This window comes from Vitis vinifera, chromosome 16 (genome assembly GCF_030704535.1).
Source record: "Vitis vinifera cultivar Pinot Noir 40024 chromosome 16, ASM3070453v1".
NCBI lineage: Eukaryota > Viridiplantae > Streptophyta > Magnoliopsida > Vitales > Vitaceae > Vitis > Vitis vinifera.
Window position 1 is genome coordinate 27,264,461 of NC_081820.1, and position 22,807 is coordinate 27,287,267.

At 33.1% G+C, this 22,807-nt stretch overlaps 4 protein-coding genes and 1 non-coding gene across 6 annotated transcripts; 4 read left to right on the forward strand and 1 right to left on the reverse strand.

Moving 5' to 3' along the window:
* The first annotated feature begins 1,267 nt into the window (after positions 1-1,267).
* On the forward strand, positions 1,268-1,389 carry MIR828A (microRNA MIR828a). Its single transcript, NR_127861.1, has one exon. It is a non-coding gene; the product is annotated as a microRNA MIR828a (primary transcript).
* Positions 1,390-7,890: 6,501 nt separating this feature from the next.
* Positions 7,891-10,930, forward strand: LOC104882241 (glucan endo-1,3-beta-glucosidase). Of its 2 annotated transcripts, XM_010664596.3 has the most exons (5): positions 7,891-8,381; positions 8,462-9,441; positions 9,536-9,857; positions 10,169-10,245; positions 10,663-10,930. In XM_010664596.3, exons 1-4 carry the CDS (start codon positions 8,330-8,332, stop codon positions 10,198-10,200), a joined length of 1,386 nt encoding a protein of 461 aa, XP_010662898.1. In that variant the 5' UTR covers positions 7,891-8,329; the 3' UTR covers positions 10,201-10,245; positions 10,663-10,930. The 2 variants fall into 2 exon arrangements, with proteins under 2 accessions (XP_010662898.1, XP_059589565.1); XM_059733582.1 differs by lacking the exon at positions 10,663-10,930 and having other exon boundaries at positions 10,169-10,388.
* Positions 10,879-14,629, forward strand: LOC100262327 (acyl-CoA-binding domain-containing protein 1). The gene is made up of 6 exons (XM_010664594.3): positions 10,879-11,495; positions 11,904-12,009; positions 12,125-12,231; positions 13,123-13,214; positions 13,767-13,864; positions 14,197-14,629. Exons 1-6 carry the CDS (start codon positions 11,020-11,022, stop codon positions 14,371-14,373), a joined length of 1,056 nt encoding a protein of 351 aa, XP_010662896.1. The 5' UTR covers positions 10,879-11,019; the 3' UTR covers positions 14,374-14,629.
* A 1,068-nt stretch (positions 14,630-15,697) lies between these two features.
* On the reverse strand, positions 15,698-19,887 carry LOC100253826 (luminal-binding protein 5). The gene is made up of 8 exons (XM_002276232.5): positions 19,756-19,887; positions 18,574-18,841; positions 18,253-18,467; positions 17,920-18,162; positions 17,059-17,538; positions 16,815-16,969; positions 16,613-16,695; positions 15,698-16,512 (listed from the first exon to the last, which is right to left on the reverse strand). Exons 1-8 carry the CDS (start codon positions 19,811-19,813, stop codon positions 16,011-16,013), a joined length of 2,004 nt encoding a protein of 667 aa, XP_002276268.2. The 5' UTR covers positions 19,814-19,887; the 3' UTR covers positions 15,698-16,010.
* A 600-nt stretch (positions 19,888-20,487) lies between these two features.
* LOC100257221 (uncharacterized) lies at positions 20,488-22,326 on the forward strand. Its single transcript, XM_002271994.4, has 6 exons — positions 20,488-20,985; positions 21,096-21,198; positions 21,275-21,340; positions 21,649-21,804; positions 21,881-21,977; positions 22,151-22,326. Exons 1-6 carry the CDS (start codon positions 20,505-20,507, stop codon positions 22,262-22,264), a joined length of 1,017 nt encoding a protein of 338 aa, XP_002272030.1. The 5' UTR covers positions 20,488-20,504; the 3' UTR covers positions 22,265-22,326.
* The last annotated feature ends 481 nt before the right edge of the window (positions 22,327-22,807 follow it).

The following is a 22,807-nucleotide window of genomic DNA, read 5'->3' on the forward strand; positions in this document are numbered from 1 at the left end:
CAAAACAAGCAAAAATTAATAATTAAAAAATATTATCTGAAAACATCATGTTTTCCATTCTTGATAACATAAAATAGAACTGTGGTTGATAAACGTGTTTTCCATTTTTTTTCGAAGATAGAAAACTGTTCTCGAAAATAGTTGTTAAACAGAACTTAAATTATTTTCCATTATTGCACAACTTCTATAATTTGTAATAAATAAATAAATTCATTTTACTCTTCTCAAATATTACTATTATACTAAGGTTACTAATACAAATAAATAGATAAATTTAAATAATATAATCAAGATATCAAAGTATAAATTTTTTAAAATTTTGTAAACTACTAGATAAAAAGAGATAAAATATAGATAAAATAGTATCGATTTTATCATTTTCACCTGTTCATAGTATATATTTTTTTAAAAAATAGTTTTAACTAGAAATGAAATCATGGATACCATTAATTATTAAAATTATAACCAAAATTTAGCATAAATATTTATAAAAAAATTCCTTTTTATCCTAAAACAAAAATAAATTTTAATTTGTAATATTTTAACCTCCAAACTTTAGTGGAATGCAAATTTCCATTTTATATGAGTAAAGAAAAAATATTAAATATAATAAAAATTATTTTAAAATTTTAAAAGCTTCCTTTAATACAATTTAATTGGAAAAAAAAATCTTTCTTTAGTACTTTAAATTCAAATTAAAAAAAAATAAAAAATAAAAATTATAGTCCACAACTAAACCTTATGATAGCAATCTTTCAAACAGTAGCATATCTTAGGGTATGAGTTATGTAGGAAGAGGCCAAACTATATTTGTTTCATTCTCATTCTCCATCGCATTCAAGGGTTGTTAGGTTTCAAATGTGTTGCATGCATTTGATCTAACCACCATTCTTCCAAGTTTCAAACCTAAAATTCCCACTTTCCATTCTTTTCTCTATCAGCATGTTTACTGGAATATAATTGAAACTGGTATGGGTTTTACCCGTAATTGTTTCAATCTTCTTCTTTTTTCCAAAAATACCCTTCTAAGAAATGGTCCCAAAATCACAAGGGCACATAGCTATTGGTATGATTGTTGTAGGGTAATCAATATTTTCTTGTCTACCAACATGGGTTGGTGGCATTTTGGTCACCATGGAAAGTGGTTGCTGCTCGTGCCCTTCTATTTATAACACAGACCTAAGTTCTTGGATGCACTGAACTTCATTGGTGAGCTGAGAAAGAAAGAGTAAGTGAGGGAAAAGGGAGAGAAAAATTTTCCACTCCCTATAAAGTTTCTTGCTCAAATGAGTATTCCAAACAACAGCTTGTGAAGCAATGATTACTGTCATAGTCTCTGCATGTGGATTGTTGTTGAGATGCTCATTTGAGGAAGCAACCTTAAAAATGGAGGGGTCTTCTTCTTCTTCTTCGGATATCAGATAAGTCTTTCCACTATTTTCTTGCAAGCCAAACATGTTTGATAGGCCTTCATGTTCTTCCCTGTCAAACATGTTAGCTAGCACCTAATTTTTTTCCCCCCTTTTTTTCTTGTTAATTGACTGAATATGTGTGTTTGATTTTTCTTGCCGGTCAACTAATGATGTGGGTACTATGAAACTTTCTCTCTTGCCAAACGTGTTGTTTCTAGGGTTTTGTTGCCTCACTAAGATGTTAGTATTTAGATTTATTGCTGGCCTGTCATGCCAGAACATAATTTTAATGTTCTTACCATCCAAACATGTTTCTTTCCTGCCAAAGATGTTAGTATACTGAATTTTCTTGCTAGTCAAACAAGTGGGTGCTTAATTTAACTTTCTTGTTGGCCAACCAGCACTACTCCTTTTTGCCAAACATGTTAGAAGGTGCTCAATTTTTCTTAATATTCAAACATGTGGGTTCTTCTTTCCTTCTTTCTTTCTCTCTTTCTCTAGCCACACTTGCCACCACTTAATTTTCTTACCAGCCAAACATGGTGTTATAAAAAGAAAAATAATTATAAAGTAGGAAAAGATACATAATTCTGTGAAAGATCAGTTATTTCTTCTTATTAATTGAGAGAATTCTAGTAGTAGTTGTTAGTTAATAAATTTTAAAATGTAGAATATATAATGGTTGTTTCTAATATTGTTTTACCATAAAATTTAGTGAATCAATGTGATTCTTAAATAATATTTGAAAAATGTTTTCAAAAATATTTTTATATAACTGATTTCAAAAAACGTTTTCAAATACATCTTTTATCTTCTGTTTAGAAGCTATTTTAAAAAAATAGTTTTATGATTTTTAGGACATAAAACCCAAGATATGTTTTCAAGAAAACAATTTTTAAAAAAATTGTTTTGAAAACATGTTGTTTTTTAGAAACAAATTTGAGATGTTTCATTTATTTTTAAAAATGATGAAAAATACTTTAGGAACCTTTACATGGTATATAAGGAGACAGGGTTAAAGAATAAGTCTAAATAAATTGTTTTTATATTTAAATTTTTAAATAAAAACAGTTTGGTAAACTGATAAGGTTCAGCTGACAGCAGAGACACAGAAACCTGATCCAAGGTGAAAAATAGTATGATCAAATTAAGAAAAAAAATAAAATAAAAATAAATAAAATAAAATCACAGCTGACAAATAAATAATAAAAAAAATAAAAAGAAGGCAACAGGACAGACTGGTGGGACTTTCCCGCAAAAAAAGAATGTATATGTTAATGCCTTAATGGACAGGATCCCCCATAGAGGAAGAATGTGACCCACTCACCAAACTGCACCTAACAGTTTTACCCTCCTCTATTATTATTATTATTATTATTATTATTATTATTATTATTATTATTTTAACTTCTACCAGAATTGTTACCTTCTTTTCAACCCCAGCAACCATCAAAATCATTGTAAAGTTTCTTGCGGTTTCCCATCAAAATCATTATAAAGTTTTTTCAATTTTTTGGGTTTTGGGACTCACCGATTTAATATTTTGATAATATTTATAATTTATATTATTTTATGTAATAATACCATTTTATTATTTTTTGAATTTTTTAAAAATATTATATCATAAATACATCATATACCTTTTTATTTTACTAAAAATATATATAAATTTATATATATATATTTTTTATAAATATATACTATTTAAAAATATATATATTAACTATCCAGACCTAATGGTATCTGCAAAACCTTCCATTGTAATGTTCAAAGCCAAAGAGAGTGTTAGCTGGGGAACCCCAAATACCTCTTGTCAAAACTTCTCCTAAGTCCTCAAATTTTCAAGGTGGTTGATTCAACTTTACTAAACTTTCTTGGTTTTGAAGATTTGTTATGGAGAATAATAGATAGATGTATAAGAATATAGAGTTTGTTTGATAATGTGATTTAAAAATATTTTTTTATTTTTAAATTATTTTACTATTTTTTTATTTACATATAATCATATTTTTAGGAATTTTTTATTTGGCAAATAAATTTTAAATTGAATAAAACTTAATGTTTTGAATTTAGGGAGAATTATCTTTTAGGGGTAGATGGGCCCCCAAATTAACAAAAGGTTCATATAACTCTTCAAATTGAGTTGAAGGATATGAAATAGTAACGGACAAATATACCATTTAAGAACACATATAAAATATTTTATAAAATTAAGTTAAATAAATTTTTTTCAAAAATACTAAATTAAATAAAAGTAGTTTTCAAAAATATTAAATTAAATTTTTTTTTCAAAAATATTAAATTAATTGTTTTTTTCAAAAATATTAAATTAAATTAAAGTATTTAAAAAATATTAAATTAAATATTTTTTTAAAATATTAAATTAAATAAATTTATTTTTAAAAAATATTAAATTAAATAAATTTATTTAAAAAAAATATTAAACTAAATAAATTTATTTTAAAAAAATATTAAATTAAATAAAAGTATTTTAAAAAATATTAAATTACATAAAAGTATTTTTTAAAAATATTAAATTAAATAAAAAATATTAAATTAAATAAAAGTATTTTTCAAAAATATTAATTTTTTTCTCAAAATCAATAAATGGCATTTTTGGAAATACTGAAGGATAATATCCTTCAACTCAATTTTCATCTTTTCATTGGGTCTTGGGCTCAATTTGAAGAGTTACATGGACCTTTTGTTAATTTGGGGGCTCATCTACCCCCAAAACATAATTCGCCCTTGAATTTATTAACTAGTCTAATAATCTTTAAAAATAATTTGAAACTCAAATAATGAATGAATTAATATTATAAATTTATAAACAAAAATTTATCTAAAATGATACAATGGTTTCTCATTTGTAGGAAACAATAATTTTTTGAATTATTTCATTAGACAAATATACCCCAATAAAAAAAAAACTTAATGAATTAGATTCGTTAATAAGTATACTAATTTAAAAAAATAATTTGAAACTCAAAAAATAACATAATTACTATAACAAATTAATAGATTTAATTAAATTTGTCTCACTTTATTAATTGTTTCTCTTCTTTACATAATTATATAAAAGCCTTACAAGTGAAGGGTTTTTTATTCCAATCTGCAATGGTCATAACTCTGAGAATTTGACATTTGGAAAAAACAATCCTTTAAGGATTATTTTTGTCAGTGTTATGAGTAATTTCAACTGAATCGGTGTCCACCAAGATGAACTCATAGAATTGACGGGTTTTCAAAGGATCATTTGAATTGAAGTTGACTCCTTAAGGAAAGATGTAAGGAAGAATTTTAGGAATCTCTTGAAAATTGAACTCTGGCTCGATGAAAGTAATTTCTAAGGTTTTGGGTTTTTTGATGTATTGATTATAAGAAAATGAAGGAGAAGGAGACTGAGAAGGAGACTAAGAAGGAGAAGGTAATGTTGAAATAGTGTTGGGAATGGATTGTCTCTGAACAATAATGTTTTTAGGGGTTGATTTAGAAGCTTGAATAAAACTTTTTGAAGGTTGAAGATGAGGAAAATCTAGACTCAAAACTTGAAAGGAATTTGATGTTTGTAAAAGAAAAGTAGGACGAACATTTGAAAAGTTTGAAATCATAGCATAAGAAGCTTTGGTTTTCTTGGATGATGAAGGAAGTTGAAGCCTAACGAGAGTACCCATTAGGATGGAAAAGGATCCTTACCCTGCAAAAACTCTCGAGTAAGGAAGTCAGGAAGGGAATTCAACTCTCCTTTGATAAATTCGATTTCGAAATCAAAATTTGAAAGTAAAGTTTGTCATCTTGCAAAAATTTGTTTTGAAACCAAATTTTTAACATCTTTTTGTAAAATATCTTTTGCAGCTTTGCAATCAATTTTCAAAAGAAATTTTTTATTTATCAAATCACTTTGAAATTTTGAAATACATAAAACTATTGATAAAACTTCTTTTTTGACAGTTGAATAATTTATTTGAGCGCCCAACCAGATCCCCGAATGATATCTAACTATATGCACTTGATTGTTATATGCTTGCTTTAGTATGCCTCCATAACCTAAATTAGATGCATCTGATTTTACAATGAGCAATGCATTTGGATGAGAGATGCTGATGCATGGTAAACGTTTGACTCTTTGTTTAATTTCTTTGACCAAACTAGTATGATGCTCAGTCAAAGCAGGTGCATTTTTTCTAAGTCTTTTGTATAAGGGTTCACAAATGATTCTCAAATCTTTGAAGTAATCAGAAACATAATTTAAACATCCTAGAAATCTTTGCAATTGTTTTTTATCTTTTATTTCATCAGGCAATTTGGCAGCAAATTCTATTGACCTTTGAATCAGTTTTGTTTTTCCTTGAAAAATTTCATGTCCTAAAAATCTAATTTTTGTTTGAAATTATTTCATTTTTGGAGCATGTCCTAAAATTTCATGTCCTAAAATTTCATAGCCTTAGTAGGAATTTTAGATTCATCAAAGTTTTGAACGTAAGGCAGACTTATCTCATGTTTCTTTCTAGACCAAAAAACATTTGGAAGATCAGAACAAATTTCTTTTTGAAAAAGATCTTGAATCTCTTTTATTCTTTTTTGAACCTTTTCTTCTACAAGTTGTTCTTCTATCTTTTTATATTGAATTTCTTTTGATAGATAATTTATATGAACTTGTTTTCTTTGAATTAAATTTATTCTTTTATTTATTGAATCACTTTGGACTTGATGTATTTCTTTTTTAGTCAATGGATATATAAAAGGGAAAAATATGGTATTTCCTAATATTGTAGTTTTGAGACCTTCATCATTTACTTGAAAATGGTAAAGTAATGTAATAAAAGGAGTTCCTAAGATTAAAGGTTCAGACATATTTTGTACTAATATAAATTGAGTTCTAAAACAATAATTATCTTGACATATATGAACATTTTAAAGTTTAAATTCTATTTCTAATTTTCCTTTAAAATTTTTAAATATTGTGTAGGTTCAAATTTTTCAAATTTTATCTATAACATCAAAAAATATTTGCTTATCTACTTTTAAAGATATTACATTTATTGTTTTTGTTTTTTCTTTATTTTCTATTTTTTGTATTTCATTAATTTCTTTTAAAGGAAAATTAAAAATAGAATTTAAACTTCAAAATGTTCATATATGTCAAGATAATTATTGTTTTAGAACTCAATTTATATTAGTACAAAATATGTTTGAACCTTTAATCTTAGGAATTCCTTTTATTACATTACTTTACCCTTTTCAAGTAAATGATGAAGGTCTCAAAACTACAATATTAGGAAATGTCATATTTTTCCCTTTTATATATCCATTAACTAAAAAAGAAATACATCAAGTCCAAAGTGATTCAATAAATAAAAGAATAAATTTAATTCAAAGAAAACAAACTCATATAAATTATCTATCAAAAGAAATTCAATATAAAAAGATAGAAGAACAACTTGTAGAAGAAAAGGTTCAAAAAAGAATAAAAGAGATTCAAGATCTTTTTCAAAAAGAAATTTGTTCTGATCTTCCAAATGTTTTTTGGTCTAGAAAGAAACATGAGATAAGTTTGTCGTACGTTCAAAACTTTGATGAATCTAAAATTCCTACTAAGGCTAGACCTATTCAAATGAATGAAAAACTTTTAGAATTTTGTAAACAAGAAATTGATTCATTATTAAAGAAGAAATTAATCAAACCCTCAAAATCTCCTTGGAGTTGTGCCGCTTTTTATGTACAAAATGCTGCTGAGATAGAAAGAGGAGCACCAAGATTAGTAATTAATTATATCAAGTGAGACTTTCCATATTAAATGTATTAATAAGTTTAAAAGTAACTTAAAAGTTAAATATGCATCTAATCATTATTAGAAAACCGATCAAAACTGGTATATTACAAGTTTATGATTTTATCATTTCTTTCGCAACTATACTTTTTAAATTTTCTCACTAGCTAGCTAAATATATTTTAAATTAGGTGAGATATAGTTAATATTTTAAATTTTTTTTAATGATTCTTCTAATATTTAAGACTAATCTTGAATTCAAAAGTGCAATTAATCATAAATTAAATTAAAACTAGTTTCAGTGCTTTGTCTTGATTGAATATGAATGTAATGAAAAATTTGATTGTATTTAAAAAATGTAAAACTTCATTTATTATTTAAATTTATTTTAAATAAAATGTTATTAACAATTATTATTGTTTATTTTTTAAAAAATAATAATAATGGGTTATGCTTTATATATATATATATGTGTGTGTGTATAACATATACTAAAATAATATATTTTTTTTTATAAACAAAATATAATCCATGATTTTATTGTAATATTATTATTCATATTTTATTAAAAATATTTATTTTTAATTTATTTATAATTGCAAAATTATTTTTATTTTAATAAGACTTAAATTAAATTAAGTGAATATTATATATATTGAATTTACATTTTTCATAGAATAACAGAAAATTTATTTTAAAAACAATATTTTCAAATAAGATTTTTTTTTTTTTTAAACCAAACACCTTTATTTTTTAAAAATATTAAAAGAATTGTTTTTTTTATTCTTTAACATTTAAAACGATTTTTAAAAACAAGTTTTAAGAAACATGCCAAGCTAGCCTTAAGTCTTTTGAACTATATATTCCTTGTCTGTGTGTAGAGTAAAGCTGATTATTCCCATTGCCCCCAAGTGTGTAAATGAAGCAAAGATCAATCTGATGAACCAACAAGAAAAAATCATCCAGCATTGATTCTAAAGAAGAAAAGGGAAAATTCAAAGCAAGGTTCAGGCAGTAAAGCTCTCTGCAACATGCTTCAATGTAGAAACAACACCTCTCCCAACCGTAAAGGAAAGTATCTGAGCTCCACTTCTTCATCCATGGCTACCCCATCACTCCCCATTCCCCATCTTCAGTCCCCGCCGCCATGGAAACCGCCATCGCTGCTGTTCTTCTCCTTGCATCCGTCTTCTTCCAAGGTATAAATTAATATCTCACTTTTTGTTTTTTTCTCATTTTGATCGGCGTGAAATAAGCTGATGATTTTATGCTATCATAGGGGTGGTGGAAGGAAACATCGGAGTTAACTATGGGACGGTGGCTAACGACCTGCCTCCGCCATCTGAGGTGGCGCGTTTCCTTCTGGAATCCACGACTATCAACCGCGTGAGGATGTTTGATGCTGACCCGGAAATGATTCAAGCCTTTGCTCACACTGGAATTGCCGTCACAGTCACTGTTCCTAACGAGCTAATCCCGCGGCTCACCAAGCTGAGCTTTGCCCAACAATGGGTGAAAACCAATGTCCAGCCGTACGTCCCGGCGACGAATTTAATCAGAATTCTGGTGGGCAATGAGGTGTTGTCGACGGCCAATAAATTGCTCATCGCTGGCCTTGTCCCGGCGATGCAGACCCTCCACACAGCCCTTGCGGCGGTGTCCCTGGACAGAAGGATCAAGGTCTCGACCCCTCATTCTTTGGGTATCCTCTCAACGTCAAGCCCTCCGTCGACGGGGAGGTTCCGACAGGGCTACGACGTCCATGTCATCAAGCCACTGCTGAGCTTCCTGAGAGCCACCAACTCACCTTTCATGATAAACCCCTATCCCTTCTTCGGTTACTCGGCTGAAACTCTAGATTACGCGCTGTTCAGGCCTAATTCTGGGGTGTTGGATGAAAACACACAAAGGGTTTACACAAACATGCTGGATGCGCAGCTAGATGCCGTCTTCTCGGCCATGAAGATCCTCGGTTTTACCGATGTAGAGATCGTTATAGCCGAGACCGGCTGGCCCTCGGACGGGGACGAAGGGCAAGTTGGGGTGAACGCCGAGAGCGCGGCGGAGTATAACGGGAACCTCAGGGAGCATGTCATGTCCGGCGTCGGGACACCGCTCATGCCGAACCGGACGTTTGAGACGTACATTTTCGCGCTGTTCAACGAGAACCTCAAGCCCGGGCCGCTGTGTGAGAGGAACTTTGGGCTGTTCCAGCCGGACTTGACTCCGGTCTACGACATCGGGATCATGAGGCCAACGGTAGCTGATGCCGCCGCCGCTGCTGCGTACGATAATCGAATTTTATTGATGATTATATGTTTGGTTGATTGGTTTCTATACTTGGCTCTGGCAGGCTAGAGCTTCCATTCCTTGGAACCCAGCTCCGGCGGCAGCTCCTCAGCTGGGTCCAGCCCCACAGCAACATCCCAAGGGCGGAAAACAATGGTGTCTCCCCACATCTGACGCCCACTCCGACGCCCTGCAGAAGAACATCGACTATGTATGTGGGCTAGGACTGGACTGCAAGCCCATCCAAGAAGGCGGAGCGTGCTTCATTCCTGACACGGTTCGAGCCCATGCGGCCTATGCCATGAATGCATACTACCAAACAACAGGAGGGAGCGAGTATGACTGTGATTTTGAGCAGACCGGAGCCCTCACTGACGTCGATCCAAGTAGGTCTAGGGCCTGTTTGGAAGCGGTTTTTATATAGAAGAAAAAATACACCTTTACTTTCTCCAAAACAAAAGAAGGGGAATATTTGACTATAAAAAAATAGAAAATCAAAAAACATGTTTGAGAAGTAAAAAACTATTTTTTTAATTCTTAAAAATAAAAAATATCATGTTTTTCTGTTTTTTGTTCTGCAAAATGGTTGAAAAACAGGGCCTGAGATATAAGTTAAAACCTCCATCTTTTACAAAAACCATTCAAAGTCATGGTCTAATTACCTCTGAATATGGTTGCGTGTTTTGGAATTTGACAGGCTATGGAAGATGCAAATACTTGGGACGGTGAAGACCCGGATGCAGAAGACTGCCTTTTGCTTAATTAGCGTTTTGGGTGAGGCAGATAGAATAAGAGATGATATAGAAGTAAAGCTTAATCAGCTTAATTGATGTGAGGCTTTTTGTTCTAGTTCATTCATCTTAGATGTACTAAGAAACCATATATTAATAAGAAAAACACTGACTTGCCACCGCAAATCCATTTATTCTGGAGTTCGTACATATTCACATAATAGTTTTTTTGGCCCGACTCCAATGCGGAGTCTATTTTCTGAATACTTATAAAAAGGATATCATTAATGAGATAACATCTAATATATTCATTTGGTTAATCTTATCGTTTCATATATTCAAACTTAATTTGAATAAGGAAAATTATCTCATTTAGATATAAATACTATCTATATATCTTGAGATAATAACATCAGATTCATGGTAGTTATCCTTTTATCGTAAATTTCTTTTTCTCTAGGAGAAGTTTCTCCGTTTCGGCACTTCAAAAACGACGTCGTATACAGGAGTTCGCCTCGAAAACAACTACCAACAGTCTCACGGCTCTCTCCTCCGCCCAAACACTATTAATATCGGCTCCCCTCCTTGCCCCTCCGGCGCTAATCTCTCTCTAGACGTAACTCTCTGGATTTTCTCTCTACCCTTCTAGGATTTCAATCTCACAATTGCAATTTTCTCTCCTTTTCTTCTCCTTTCTCTGTTTTTTTTTTCTTTAATCCCTAGGGTTTTCTTACGCTCTCTACGGGTTTTTTTTTTTTTCTTTTCAACATTTTTAATTCTAGGGTTTCCGTACAATCCTCCCTAGGGTTTTAACGCCATGGAAGGAGAGTGGCAGCAGCTGATTCAATCAGTGTTCTTCGGTCTGGTTTTCTCCTACCTTTTCGCGAAGCTCATATCGATTGTAATCTCCTTCCGAGACGAGAACCTCAGCTTGACCCGTGATTCCAAGCCCGAATCGCAGGGAGGAGCCGCCTCTGCCGATGACGACTCCGCGGGGTCTCAGAAATCTGGGGGTTCGGAAGGGGAGGAGTCGCTGCTGGCGGAGAAGGGGAGTGGGAGTAGTGGGAGTCTGTTGGATGACGATGATGATTGGGAGGGGGTGGAGAGTACTGAATTGGACGAGGAGTTCAGTGCTGCGACGGCTTTCGTGGCCGCCACGGCGGCGGATAGGCTGTCGCAGAAGGTGTCGAATGATGTGCAGTTGCAGCTTTATGGGCTTTACAAGATCGCGACCGAGGGACCGTGCAGTGCCCCGCAGCCATCAGCTTTGAAAATGACAGCTCGGGCTAAATGGTATTGCTCTATGATTTGAAAATCATTATTGTTGTATTTTTTAATGGTCTTGCTTCCTCTATGATTAGAAATTCATGGTTGTTGTGGTTTTCATGTTGTTGTTTTAACTATTAGTTATTGGTTTTGCGGTTGATGTTAATTATAGAAAATGTTATTTTTGATTAATGGGATATGGTTTTTAATGAAATTTAAACACTTGGAGAAAGTATTCTTGATGCAGGGTATCTGCAGATTGGTAGTATAATGTGCATGGTATGGATATCAGCTTTTAGGATCCTTATGGGTTAAGAAATGGAAGAAATTGTTCATTCCTTATGTTAGTTCCATTTTGGATTGATAGATGAGGTTCTTAAATTGAAGTTTTCGTGGTTGATTGATTGAAAGACTTATTTTGATGACATCTGCTAGGCAAGCATGGCAGAAATTGGGTGCTATGCCTCCTGAAGAAGCAATGCAGAAGTACATTGCAATTGTTACAGAGCTATATCCTACTTGGGCAACTGGTTCAACTAATGTGAGATCTCAGAATCTTTCTTTTCTTCCAGCTTGCTTTTGTTTGATACTTAGGTAAATTGCATAACTTTGATAAGATTTTTGTTTTCACTTGTTCTTTATTTTGTTATAACCAGAAGAGTAAAGATGAGGGAGGTAGCAGTGCACCAAGTGGAGATGCTAAAGGACCAATGGGGCCGGTTTTCAGCACATTTGTCTATGAGGAGGAATGTGGAACTGAGCTGTAAGGTTCTTATAACTCCTGCTTTATGGGGTTTATCATCAAAGTTTGGTGAGGCTTATTTTTTACCATTTGCTGCATTGAACTGGAGCCATCACATAAGACATGACCTATAGGAACATAATAGGGGTATTTTGGTGGATGTGCCGAGCCATTTTAGGAGTACAGATATTTCAAGGGGTGTGCGTATAATCAGCTATAGAGAGAGGGTTGTTCCCCCCAGAGTTAAAGAATGCTTGCATGAGCTTTGTGCAGCTTCATATTCATGCACCTGTGTGCATGTCTTCAGTCCCCACATGTAGTTTGGAAGTAGGTGAAGATGGGTTTCTGAGCCTGGTATATATTATGATGTTGTAGAGACAATGACACTCTTGAATGAATCTAGGATTCTTATGTGCTAAAAAATTTGTGAGTGCTGGTCAGTTCTCTTAGGACAAATGGACTCGGTTATAAGCTATAATCTGATTACAGATAAGCAATCTTTGGCAAGCTGTGGATTGTATGCTTCATGTTAAAATTAAAATAGAACAGATCTCTACAGCAAAGCACCTGGAATGAATTATTTAATAGTTAGAATGTTGCTGAAATAGCTTACCTGCGCTTAATTTTTTCCCAATTTATAAATCATAGAAGTGTTTACACGTGTGGAGCATGAGTAATTCAGAAACATTCTTATCTACTAAATATGTAAACACTCATCTGTTAAATTTTTTTCAAACTGGGTAAGTATGACGAGAAGTTTAACTAATTTTAAAAACTGTAATATTCCCAAGATATATATATTGTATGTGTGTTGAGATAGATGAGGAATTTCCATTTATCCAGGAAATTATGTATTCTGAGAATGAAATTATGATAATAATACTCTAAAGATTTTGTTATTCTGCTTTTCAGGAAAATGGATGCTATACATGCGTTTGCCAGAGAAGGAGAGGTAGATAATCTGCTCAAATGTATTGATAACGGCGTTTCAGTGGATCTAAAGGGTTAGTTACTTCATAGTTGTCTCATTCAACACTATTTGTGCTATTGTTGGATCCCTTGAGAATTTGGCTGTTGAGATACCATATATGTTAAAATGTCAAAAACAATCCTTGAATATCCCCACGTGTAGTGGTACGTCAACCAACTTGCACAAGGTTGTCACCTCTCTTTATTGTCATGCTTCCTTTCCTCACCCAGTAAAATATTCCCAAAATTTTTTAAATTCTGCTTCAACCTTAGGTTGGATTTGTCTGAGACTTACCCAAAACTGCTCAAAAAGTTCCAGTTATCAAAGGAAGCTCAAACTCTGAAACTTCCTGTTGCTTGCACATGAGTGATGTGCTTCTACTAGAAACATTTTATATTTTTAATTAGTCAGTCTCTTACATGTAGATCCTTTTTTTTCTCTCTCCCTACTTTTTATTTGCCATCTGCTCCTTGCCCATCAAAAACAGGAGATCAGAGGAGAGCTTGTTTGCTAAACCTTATCATGCATCTAAGAATACTTGAAACTTCGTTTACATTCTAAAACAGTTTGCATGAAATGACCGCAGATAGTGAGGGAAGAACCCCATTGCACTGGGCTGTAGATCGTGGCCACCTTAATCTCACTGAATTGCTTCTCAACCATGGTGCTGATGTGAATGCCAAGGTAATTTTATCATCATTTTGGGATTGTTGTTTGACTACTTTCTGGGACGTGGTGTTCATGTAGTGACTGCAAAATTAGAACAGAGTGTGTAACGGTTCTTCATTCATGGCTAGTGTAGTTTCTATACTTCTCTCCCTGCTTTCTTTTGTTGGTGCTCATGGACACATTTGTGTGTGTAACTTTATGAGTTTGTATGTTAAGGTTTATTATACCTTTTAGGAAGCTTACATTGAGTTTCATATGTGCTCAAATCCAACTGTGTTTGTCTCCTATTTTCATTATGTTTTCCCTTTCACCAAAAATTATAATATGTTGTATTTTCTTGGATTAAGGACCATGAAGGCCAATCCCCATTGCATTACGCAGTCGTGTGTGAGAGAGAAGCTATTGCTGAGTTCCTTGTGAAGCAAAATGCAGACATCAACGCAATGGACAATGATGGTGCATCCCCTTTTGAACTGTGCGAATCAAACTGGCCTTGGATGCAAGGTGCAGCTAAACAGGCTTAGAATGGTGGTTTTTTTTTTAAAGTTATCCCACCAATTAATGCAAATCCTCTTGATAGGTTCCTGGTGGATGTACATGCTGTTATGTATAACCCTTTCACACAGCTTAACCTTTTTCATCATCATGGTATAATTTATTATATAGGGTTTTATGTTCTTTCCACTGTTTTTCTTTTACTTAAACGATTGAATTAGGATGAATTTGAAGCAGATTGAATTTAGAATGTGAATTGGCATTCATATGGTTTTGTTTTGTCAATGCTTTTCTGTCATATAATTGATTCTTGTTTGTACAGTATGACACTTAGTGTGCGTTTGGTAGTGATTCTAGGAAATATTTTTAATTTTTTTAATACTTAAAAGATAAAAATTTTCAAGTGTTCCTAAAATCATTATCAAACGCATTTTTACTTTTCTTAGGAGTTATATTGTACATATTATGTAAATATATATATATACTAAGTAAAGAAAAATAAATAAATAAATGATTTTTTAAATATATAAAAGAAAATAAAATGTAATTAAAATCAATTAGAAATTCATATATTTTTAATCTTATAAGAAAAAGAGAAATGATCAGTGGAATAAGTTTGAAGATTGAAGTAATATGTAAAAATGATTTATTCATTTTAAATCTAGATTTTTTTTTTTTTTTACTAATACTTTCTCTTAAATTCTATGGAATCAAGCATAGTCATAATGTCTACTATGGATTGTTATAAATTATAATCCTGTGGTTTGCTTAGTTTATATCGATGTGGTTTATGAATGACTTGGTTTATTATATTATTTTAAAATTTATAGCAAAGAAAGAGTGTTTTTTCATGTTTTGGTAAGGAAAAGGCTCTGGAAAAATCTGTAACAAAACACTCTTTCCGTTGTTTTTACATTTTATAAACAAATTTTTGTTTGAAAATTTAAATATAAAAAATAGTTTTCTTTATCTATTCTTGGCCTACGCTTTTAAGAAAAGTACAAAACGTTTTTTATTTTTTAAAAAAAATCATGTAATTTTAAAAACATATTCTAACAAAATTATTTTCAATGAAAAATTATTCAAGAATTGTTTTCAATGAAAAGCAAAAGATCATTTTTCAAAATAGTTTCAAACATGCTAAAGAATTTTATCGAGTTTCAAAATATGTTTTCTCTCTCTCTTCATTTTTCTACTCTTCCCATTCTAAAATCAGTAAATACAAACACTGAATTTGGATTTTGCTTTATCTGCTACTCATACAGAAGCCAACAAGAAGTCAACAAGAGTGAATCCCATCTGATTCTCCTTTGCAAAATATCTTAATTTTCCCAAAAAACAAAAACATCTTAATAAGGGCGAACTTTGATCTCATTTAACAAAAATCTCATACATGTCTGAAACTTATCTTATAATAAGAATTAAAACTTGAATCCTGCTAGAAAATGCTACTACTCATTCCAAGAAGAATGTTCTTGTCTCTATGTATACCCCTCCCCACCCCAAAAAATTCAAACATGAAGAAACTCAAAACAACATTCACACATTTGAGAGTCATTATCTCCCCTTTTCTCTCTCTGTGTCCTCTTGTTTTTCCTTCCTTCCTTCCCCTCTTCCACCAAAACCCCAACAATTAGCAACTTGCTATCTATCTACAAAAGCTTCTCTACAGCTCATCATGGGAGTCTTCATCTTCCCCTGCATCTGAACTCCCACCAGGGGCACCACCAGACCTCTGATAAACAGCAGTGATGATGGGGTTACACACTGCTTCCACCTCTTTCAGCTTCTCCTGGTAGTCCTCTGTCTCTGCATTCTGGTTGTCGTCCAGCCACTCGAGGGCCTCTTTCACTGCTGTCTCAATCTTCTCCTTCTCCTCCGATTCTAATTTGTCTGCCAGTTTGTCCTTGTCATTGATCTGGGTCTTCATGTTGTAGACATAGCTCTCCAAGCTGTTTCTGGCATCAATCTTCTCCTTGATCTTCTTGTCTTCCTCTGCAAATTCCTCTGCTTCCCTCACCATCCGGTCAATCTCCTCTTGACTCAGGCGACCCTTGTCATTGGTGATTGTGATTTTCTCAGATTTCCCTGAAGCTTTGTCTTCAGCCTTTACATTTAGAATGCCATTGGCATCAACCTCAAACGTGACTTCAATTTGAGGGGTCCCTCTGTCCAAACAAACAAGTTGATCCTGGTCAGTAAGCAAACACAAATTTGATAGGAGAAACATGATTAGATAGAACAGAGACCAAAGGCATGAGGGATAACCTTGGTGCTGGGGCAATTCCTGATAAATCAAACTTTCCAAGCTCCCTGCAGTCCTTTGTGAGACTCCTTTCACCTTCAAAGACCTGTTTGAAAGCATTAGATTCAGATCAGACAGATGCTAGATGATAAAGACTATGAGGATTGTCCTTGTCCTATGTGTAACACCAAACCAAGGTCTCATTTATCATTCAAGAAGTTGTACCTGAATGGACACCGTTGTCTGCTGATCCTGATAGGTAGTGAAAACTTGAGATTTCTTGGTTGGGATAACGGTGTTTCTGGGAATCAATTTGGTCATCACCCCGCCAACCGTTTCAATACCAAGAGTGAGTGGAGCCACATCCAAGAGAAGGATATCTGATACATGAAACAACAGAACAAGAGTTAGCAAACTTTCAACCATGCCATTGAAGGTTCTGCGAAGATGGTGAGGATGGAAATAATACCTTTGGTTTCATCACCACCCTCTCCACTCAAGATGCTTCCTTGTACAGCAGCACCATAAGCAACGGCTTCATCCGGGTTCACACCCTTGTTGGGTTCTTTTCCATCAAAATACTCCTTTAGAAGCTGTTGAACTTTAGGAATCCTGGTGCTTCCACCAACAAGAACGATTTCATCAATCTGACGCTTCTCCAACCCTGCATCCTCCATGGCCTTCTTAACAGGTCCCATGGTCTTTCTGAATAGGTCATTGTTCAACTCTTCGAATCGAGCTCTGGTAAGTGGTTCTGAGAAATCCAAACCATCATAGAGAGATTCAATCTCCACACGGACCTGATGCTGGCTACTCAAGGCCCTCTTGGCACGCTCACTTTCTCTCCTCAACTTCCCAATAGCTCTGTTGTCCTTGCTGATGTCCTTTCCATGCTTCTTCTTGATCAATTTGATGAAGTATTCCATGATTCTCTGATCAAAATCCTCACCTGCAGAAAAAATGAACATAAGTTTTCTACTTCCCAATTGATCATCATTTTAGAAGCAAAAACTTGGTTGGGTTTCACCCATTTGCCACCGTAATTCTATTAGAATCTTATGGACAAAGTATTGAAGGTGATATACATTTAATAATCAAAGTTCAATGTCTTTCCCTGCTTAAACAAAGAAGATTTTGGGAGTGAAAAAAAAAAAAAACCATCAAAATCTGAAGAAGTTCCATTTTGTATTCAAGATTTTGGGAGGAGCTTCCTGTCATATCTCTTACCACAGAGGTCTCTACAACACACCAAGAATCCTTAAACCGTAACTAATCTTACAAAGGAAAAAATGCACAAAAATAAGGTAGGGACCAAGGAAGCAATGCTTACCTCCCAGATGAGTGTCTCCATTAGTGGCAAGAACCTCAAAAACACCATTGTCGATTGTCAAGATACTGACATCAAATGTACCACCACCAAGATCAAACACAAGGATGTTCTTTTCACCACCCTTTTTGTCCAAACCATACGCAATGGCTGCTGCTGTAGGTTCATTGATGATTCTTGCAACATTCAGTCCAGCAATAATCCCTGCATCCTTGGTGGCCTGCCTCTGGGCATCATTGAAGTAAGCTGTAGAAGTTGTAAGAATAGAAACATAAGTCATCTCAACAGAAAAACAGCAATTTACTTCATCCATCAAATCAAACTGTTTTACATTACCAGGAACTGTAACAACTGCATCCTTGATTGTCTTTCCAAGGAAAGCTTCCGCTGTCTCCTTCATCTTTGTTAGAATCATAGCACTTATCTCCTCAGGACTGAAGACCTTGGTCTCCCCATCCTTAATCTTGACTTGTATATATGGCTTTCCATCCTTGTTCACGATCTTGAATGGGAAAAGCTTCATGTCCTTTTGAACCTCTTTATCATCAAATCTACAGAAAAAACAAAAGGCAAAAAACCAGGTTAGAGCCTTGATGGGCTTCATTCAAAAGATCAACGAATATGAACAGAAAGGAGATTAAAGGATTTATCACATACTTTCTTCCAATGAGTCTCTTGACATCAAATACAGTCCTCTCGGCATTGACAGCCGCCTGATTCTTTGCAGCCTCACCAATCAACCTTTCAGTGTCAGTGAAGGCAACCCATGATGGGGTGATACGGTTACCTTGGTCGTTAGCTATGATCTCAACATGTCCATTCTTGTAAACACCAACACAAGAGTAAGTTGTTCCAAGATCAATACCAATAACTGTTCCCAATTTGTTGGATTCCTCTTTTGCGATAGAGATCGCAACCAAACATCCTGCCATAGTGTAGATTAACCTCATCAACATTCAATTCCATTGATTCTGAAAACTTACCTAAAGAACTCAGGGATAAAGTTTAACTCAAACATAGTTAAACCCCATATCCAAGAAACCATAGCTAATCTCAATGACTATAGAGGGCCATCTGAATCATAAATTGGAAAAGACAAAAAAAAAGAAGAAAGAAAGAAAAAGAGAAAGAAACCCAACCTGCCCCATCTACATTTTTGACTTAAATTAATCAAAAAAATTTCATCAGGTCATTTAATGGTGAAGCAAAACCAATGAAGCAATGAAGCAAAATTTTGGGCAGATCAAATTCACATAAAGTTGGAATATGAGCAATAAATTGACCCACAATTTCAAATTACAATTAGGCATTTCAGCACTGAATTAATTGAAATTATTCAGCTTTTATTTTTTTTTCCATGGAAGTTTTCATGTGGTTTCAAAATCAATTCAGGCTCTATCTAATAGAATATAATATATCTACCAAATTTTGATTTTTCGCAAACCACTAAGATCACAAACTTTTTCTGATTAATTTTTTTTTCTTTTGTATAAATCAAATCCTGAAATGAACACGTTAAACTGCTCTGAAGAACAAAAGCTAAGCATATTCAGTGAACCCTCATCCAAGCAGATCACATTATATCCTAAAAAACTCAAGTAACCATCGACAAAAGATCCAAGCCAAATCAAAGATCTTTCCGTTTGGTTCCCGGGAAAGTGACGGAAAACGAAAAGAAAACAAGCCCGAAACATCGGACTTCTCATCATTCACTTCCAACACAGAACCAACCCAACCCAACAAAACAAGGTCCAAAATTCAAAATTTTCTTCCACTTTCTGGACTCCCAAACACACCATGTAACCAACATGACCCAAAAAGCTTGATAACAACACTCACCGACGAGAAGGATGCCGAGGACGACAGAGGAAGCGCGTAGACCCCACGCACCGTACATCGCGTCCAGGTGTGAAGCTCTGTGTTTCTGAGAGTTCAGGTTTGACACTTGTAATTTTCATCAACTTTGAGGTCTATATATATATAGTCTAAGATTTTGGGGATGGTGTCATCGGTGATGACATGGACCAATAGGATTCGAGAGAGGGTGGCGTCAGCCAATGAGAATGATTCTTGCGTTGGGAAGATCTTGGCCGTTGATTTAGAGATTAAATTACAAGTTTGTGGACCATTGACCACAATTAAAAAAACATAAAAACAAATTAATAATGCTAGGGTTTAGACATGTAATTTTAGTCACTATTTCCATTTTAAGTTTATTAAAAAAACTACAATTGTATATATAAAAGGACAAAATTACCCTTCAACCTTTCAACCCCAACCCTATTCTTCAACATCATTTTTCTTTTATTTTCTTTAATAGTGAAAAAAAAAATACACCTTTCTTTGTTTATTTTCTTAAAACAATTCCCACCAAGGGATATAAGCTTCGTATCATACACCAAGTGTTCAAATATTAGCTATAGTGTTTTATATACCCTTAATTTCTAACTGTCAATAACCGTATTTTCAACTATTTCTTTCTCTAGAAATAGGGATTTAAGTGTCCTCTATCGAAAGGAGAAGTAAATCCTCCCTTTGTCTTTTTCATCTTTGTTGTCCAAAACTCAAAAAATAAAAAAATAAAAATAATGTCGAAGGCGGTGGTTTCTGGCCTTCTTACCATCGCCTTCGTCTTCTTTGTTGTTTTCACCCTCGCTACCCAAAAGGGTCACAACAATTTTTACCTAGCTCGTCGCCTAGGCCACAATCGAGTAGCATTTAACCCTTTAGTTGAGAAAATTGAAGAAATGGCTAGAGAAACTTCTGACCATCATTTTCTTTTCAATTTATCAAATATTTTTCTAAATGATGTTGAGGACAAATACGAATTTGTTAGCCAAGTGAAAAATCTAAACATAACAATGAGGCTAATGGTTTTGTTTCCTTTGCTAGATGTAGAACCACGTGATGGGTTCATTAGCCTAAAAGAACTCGAGCATTGGAATATGCAACAAGCGATTCATCGATTAAGTTACAGGACACATAAAGAATTGGTATTGTTTGACCAAAATGAAGATGGGGCTATCACTTTTAGGGAATACCTCCCTAAAATCTCTTATCAAAGTATAGGTAAGTGACTTATTTTGTTTGGTTTATTCTCAATACGTTCCAAGTTTCTTCTATTTTCTCTCATTTTCTTGGTAGCCAAATGGATTGTGATGTTAATCGATGTATGCTAGAAAACAATGGCATGACACATGGTGAAGCTGGATGGTGGGAGGATCAATTCAAGAATGCCGATTTTGACAACAACGGAGCTCTCGGCTTTGAAGAATTCAAAGAGTAAATTTATTCTTTCTCCCTTATTTTCTTCATATTTTTGTCAAATTTGATCACCAAAATCCACATTTTCTTGTAGTTTCCTATACCCAAAAGACAGTGACAATGCAACAATTCAAAAATGGATCTCGAGAGAAAAAATAAAGTAAGTCATCATCTCATCCTATATTTCATTTCTGTCATGTTTGGTTTCTAAAAATTTAAGAGAAAATAAGAAAAAAAGAAAAAGAAAACAAAATCAACATTAATAATTTATTTTTACATAATTTTCTAAAAACTCATTTTATTTTTATTTTTATTTTTATTTCTATATAAATATTAAATAGTTTGAAAGAATATAAAAGTTTCTAACTAATTTTAATTATATTTTATTTATAAGTATAAATATAACTTATATATGTCTCTTTTCATCGCTCTTTCCTCTTATTAATGCATGATATCATTCCAATTTAGGCAATTTGACCACGACAACGATGGAAAACTCAGCTACATCGAGTTTCAAGAACAACCATTCAATCTCTACAAGACTTATGTCGGATTCGAGAATTCTGGACTTGTAGCAGTTGAACCCAAAGAAAAATTTGCTGAACTTGATGCTAATAAGGATAGGTTTGTTCATATATGATCTTGCCAATGACCATTTTTTTTGTTAGCATCATCTCATGCTACAAAGTTTTGGTCTCAGGTATTTGAACGAGGAAGAAATGAAGCCCATTCTACATTACCTTCATCCTGGGGAATCAGCTTATGCTGGGTTTTACTCAAAGTATTTGATTCATGAGGTTGGTTTCAATCTGCTCATGTTGGAATCATGCTATGTTAAAAAATACATAAAAAAAAAAAAAAGAAAAGAAAAGCAAGATGAAATTCATATTTTCTTACTTTGATTTAAAAATTTAGGAAACTTCAAAACATTTTAGAAAAAATTTCTAACTCTTACGTTTATTTGACTCAGGCTGATGAGAACAAAGATGGACGTTTATCATTGCAAGAAATTATCAACAATGAGAATCTTTTCTACAATATTGTCTATGAAGGCACTGATGATGATCTCCATCATGAATTTTGATTTTGACTGTTGTTTGGCTGAGAAGAAAATTTACAATGAGATGGTAAATTGTCTAGAAAATTAAGGAGTCGTTTTTTTGAAAGACTCCAAATTTTCTTCTTTCTGCTTTTGTTTCTTTTACAATTGACTAAGATTTTTGGTGTAACATTCATGTATAGACTCCAAAATTACTGGTCAATGTAGTGAGATTCATTTTTGGTTGCACACAATTCCATTTATTTTTATTTTTTAATTTCTAATTGTATTTTTTTTTTAGATTCCATCTTCAAGGACGAAAATAAAAAGTTATAAAACTTTTCTTTTGTTTGTTTAGTTATCATTTGAAAAATCGAGAAAAAAGAGTTAGAATATTAAGAAATATATTTTTCTCAAACTTTCTTCACTTTGATCAGGAAAATCTCAAAACATTTTTTCTCATTTTATTCCAACTACTTTTAGTTTGTGGAAAAATTGAAGAAAAATACGAGTAAAAAAATAGAAAGAAAGTCACGATATTATCACAATTATCGAACAAATACGATGACATCAATAATTAAAAATCTA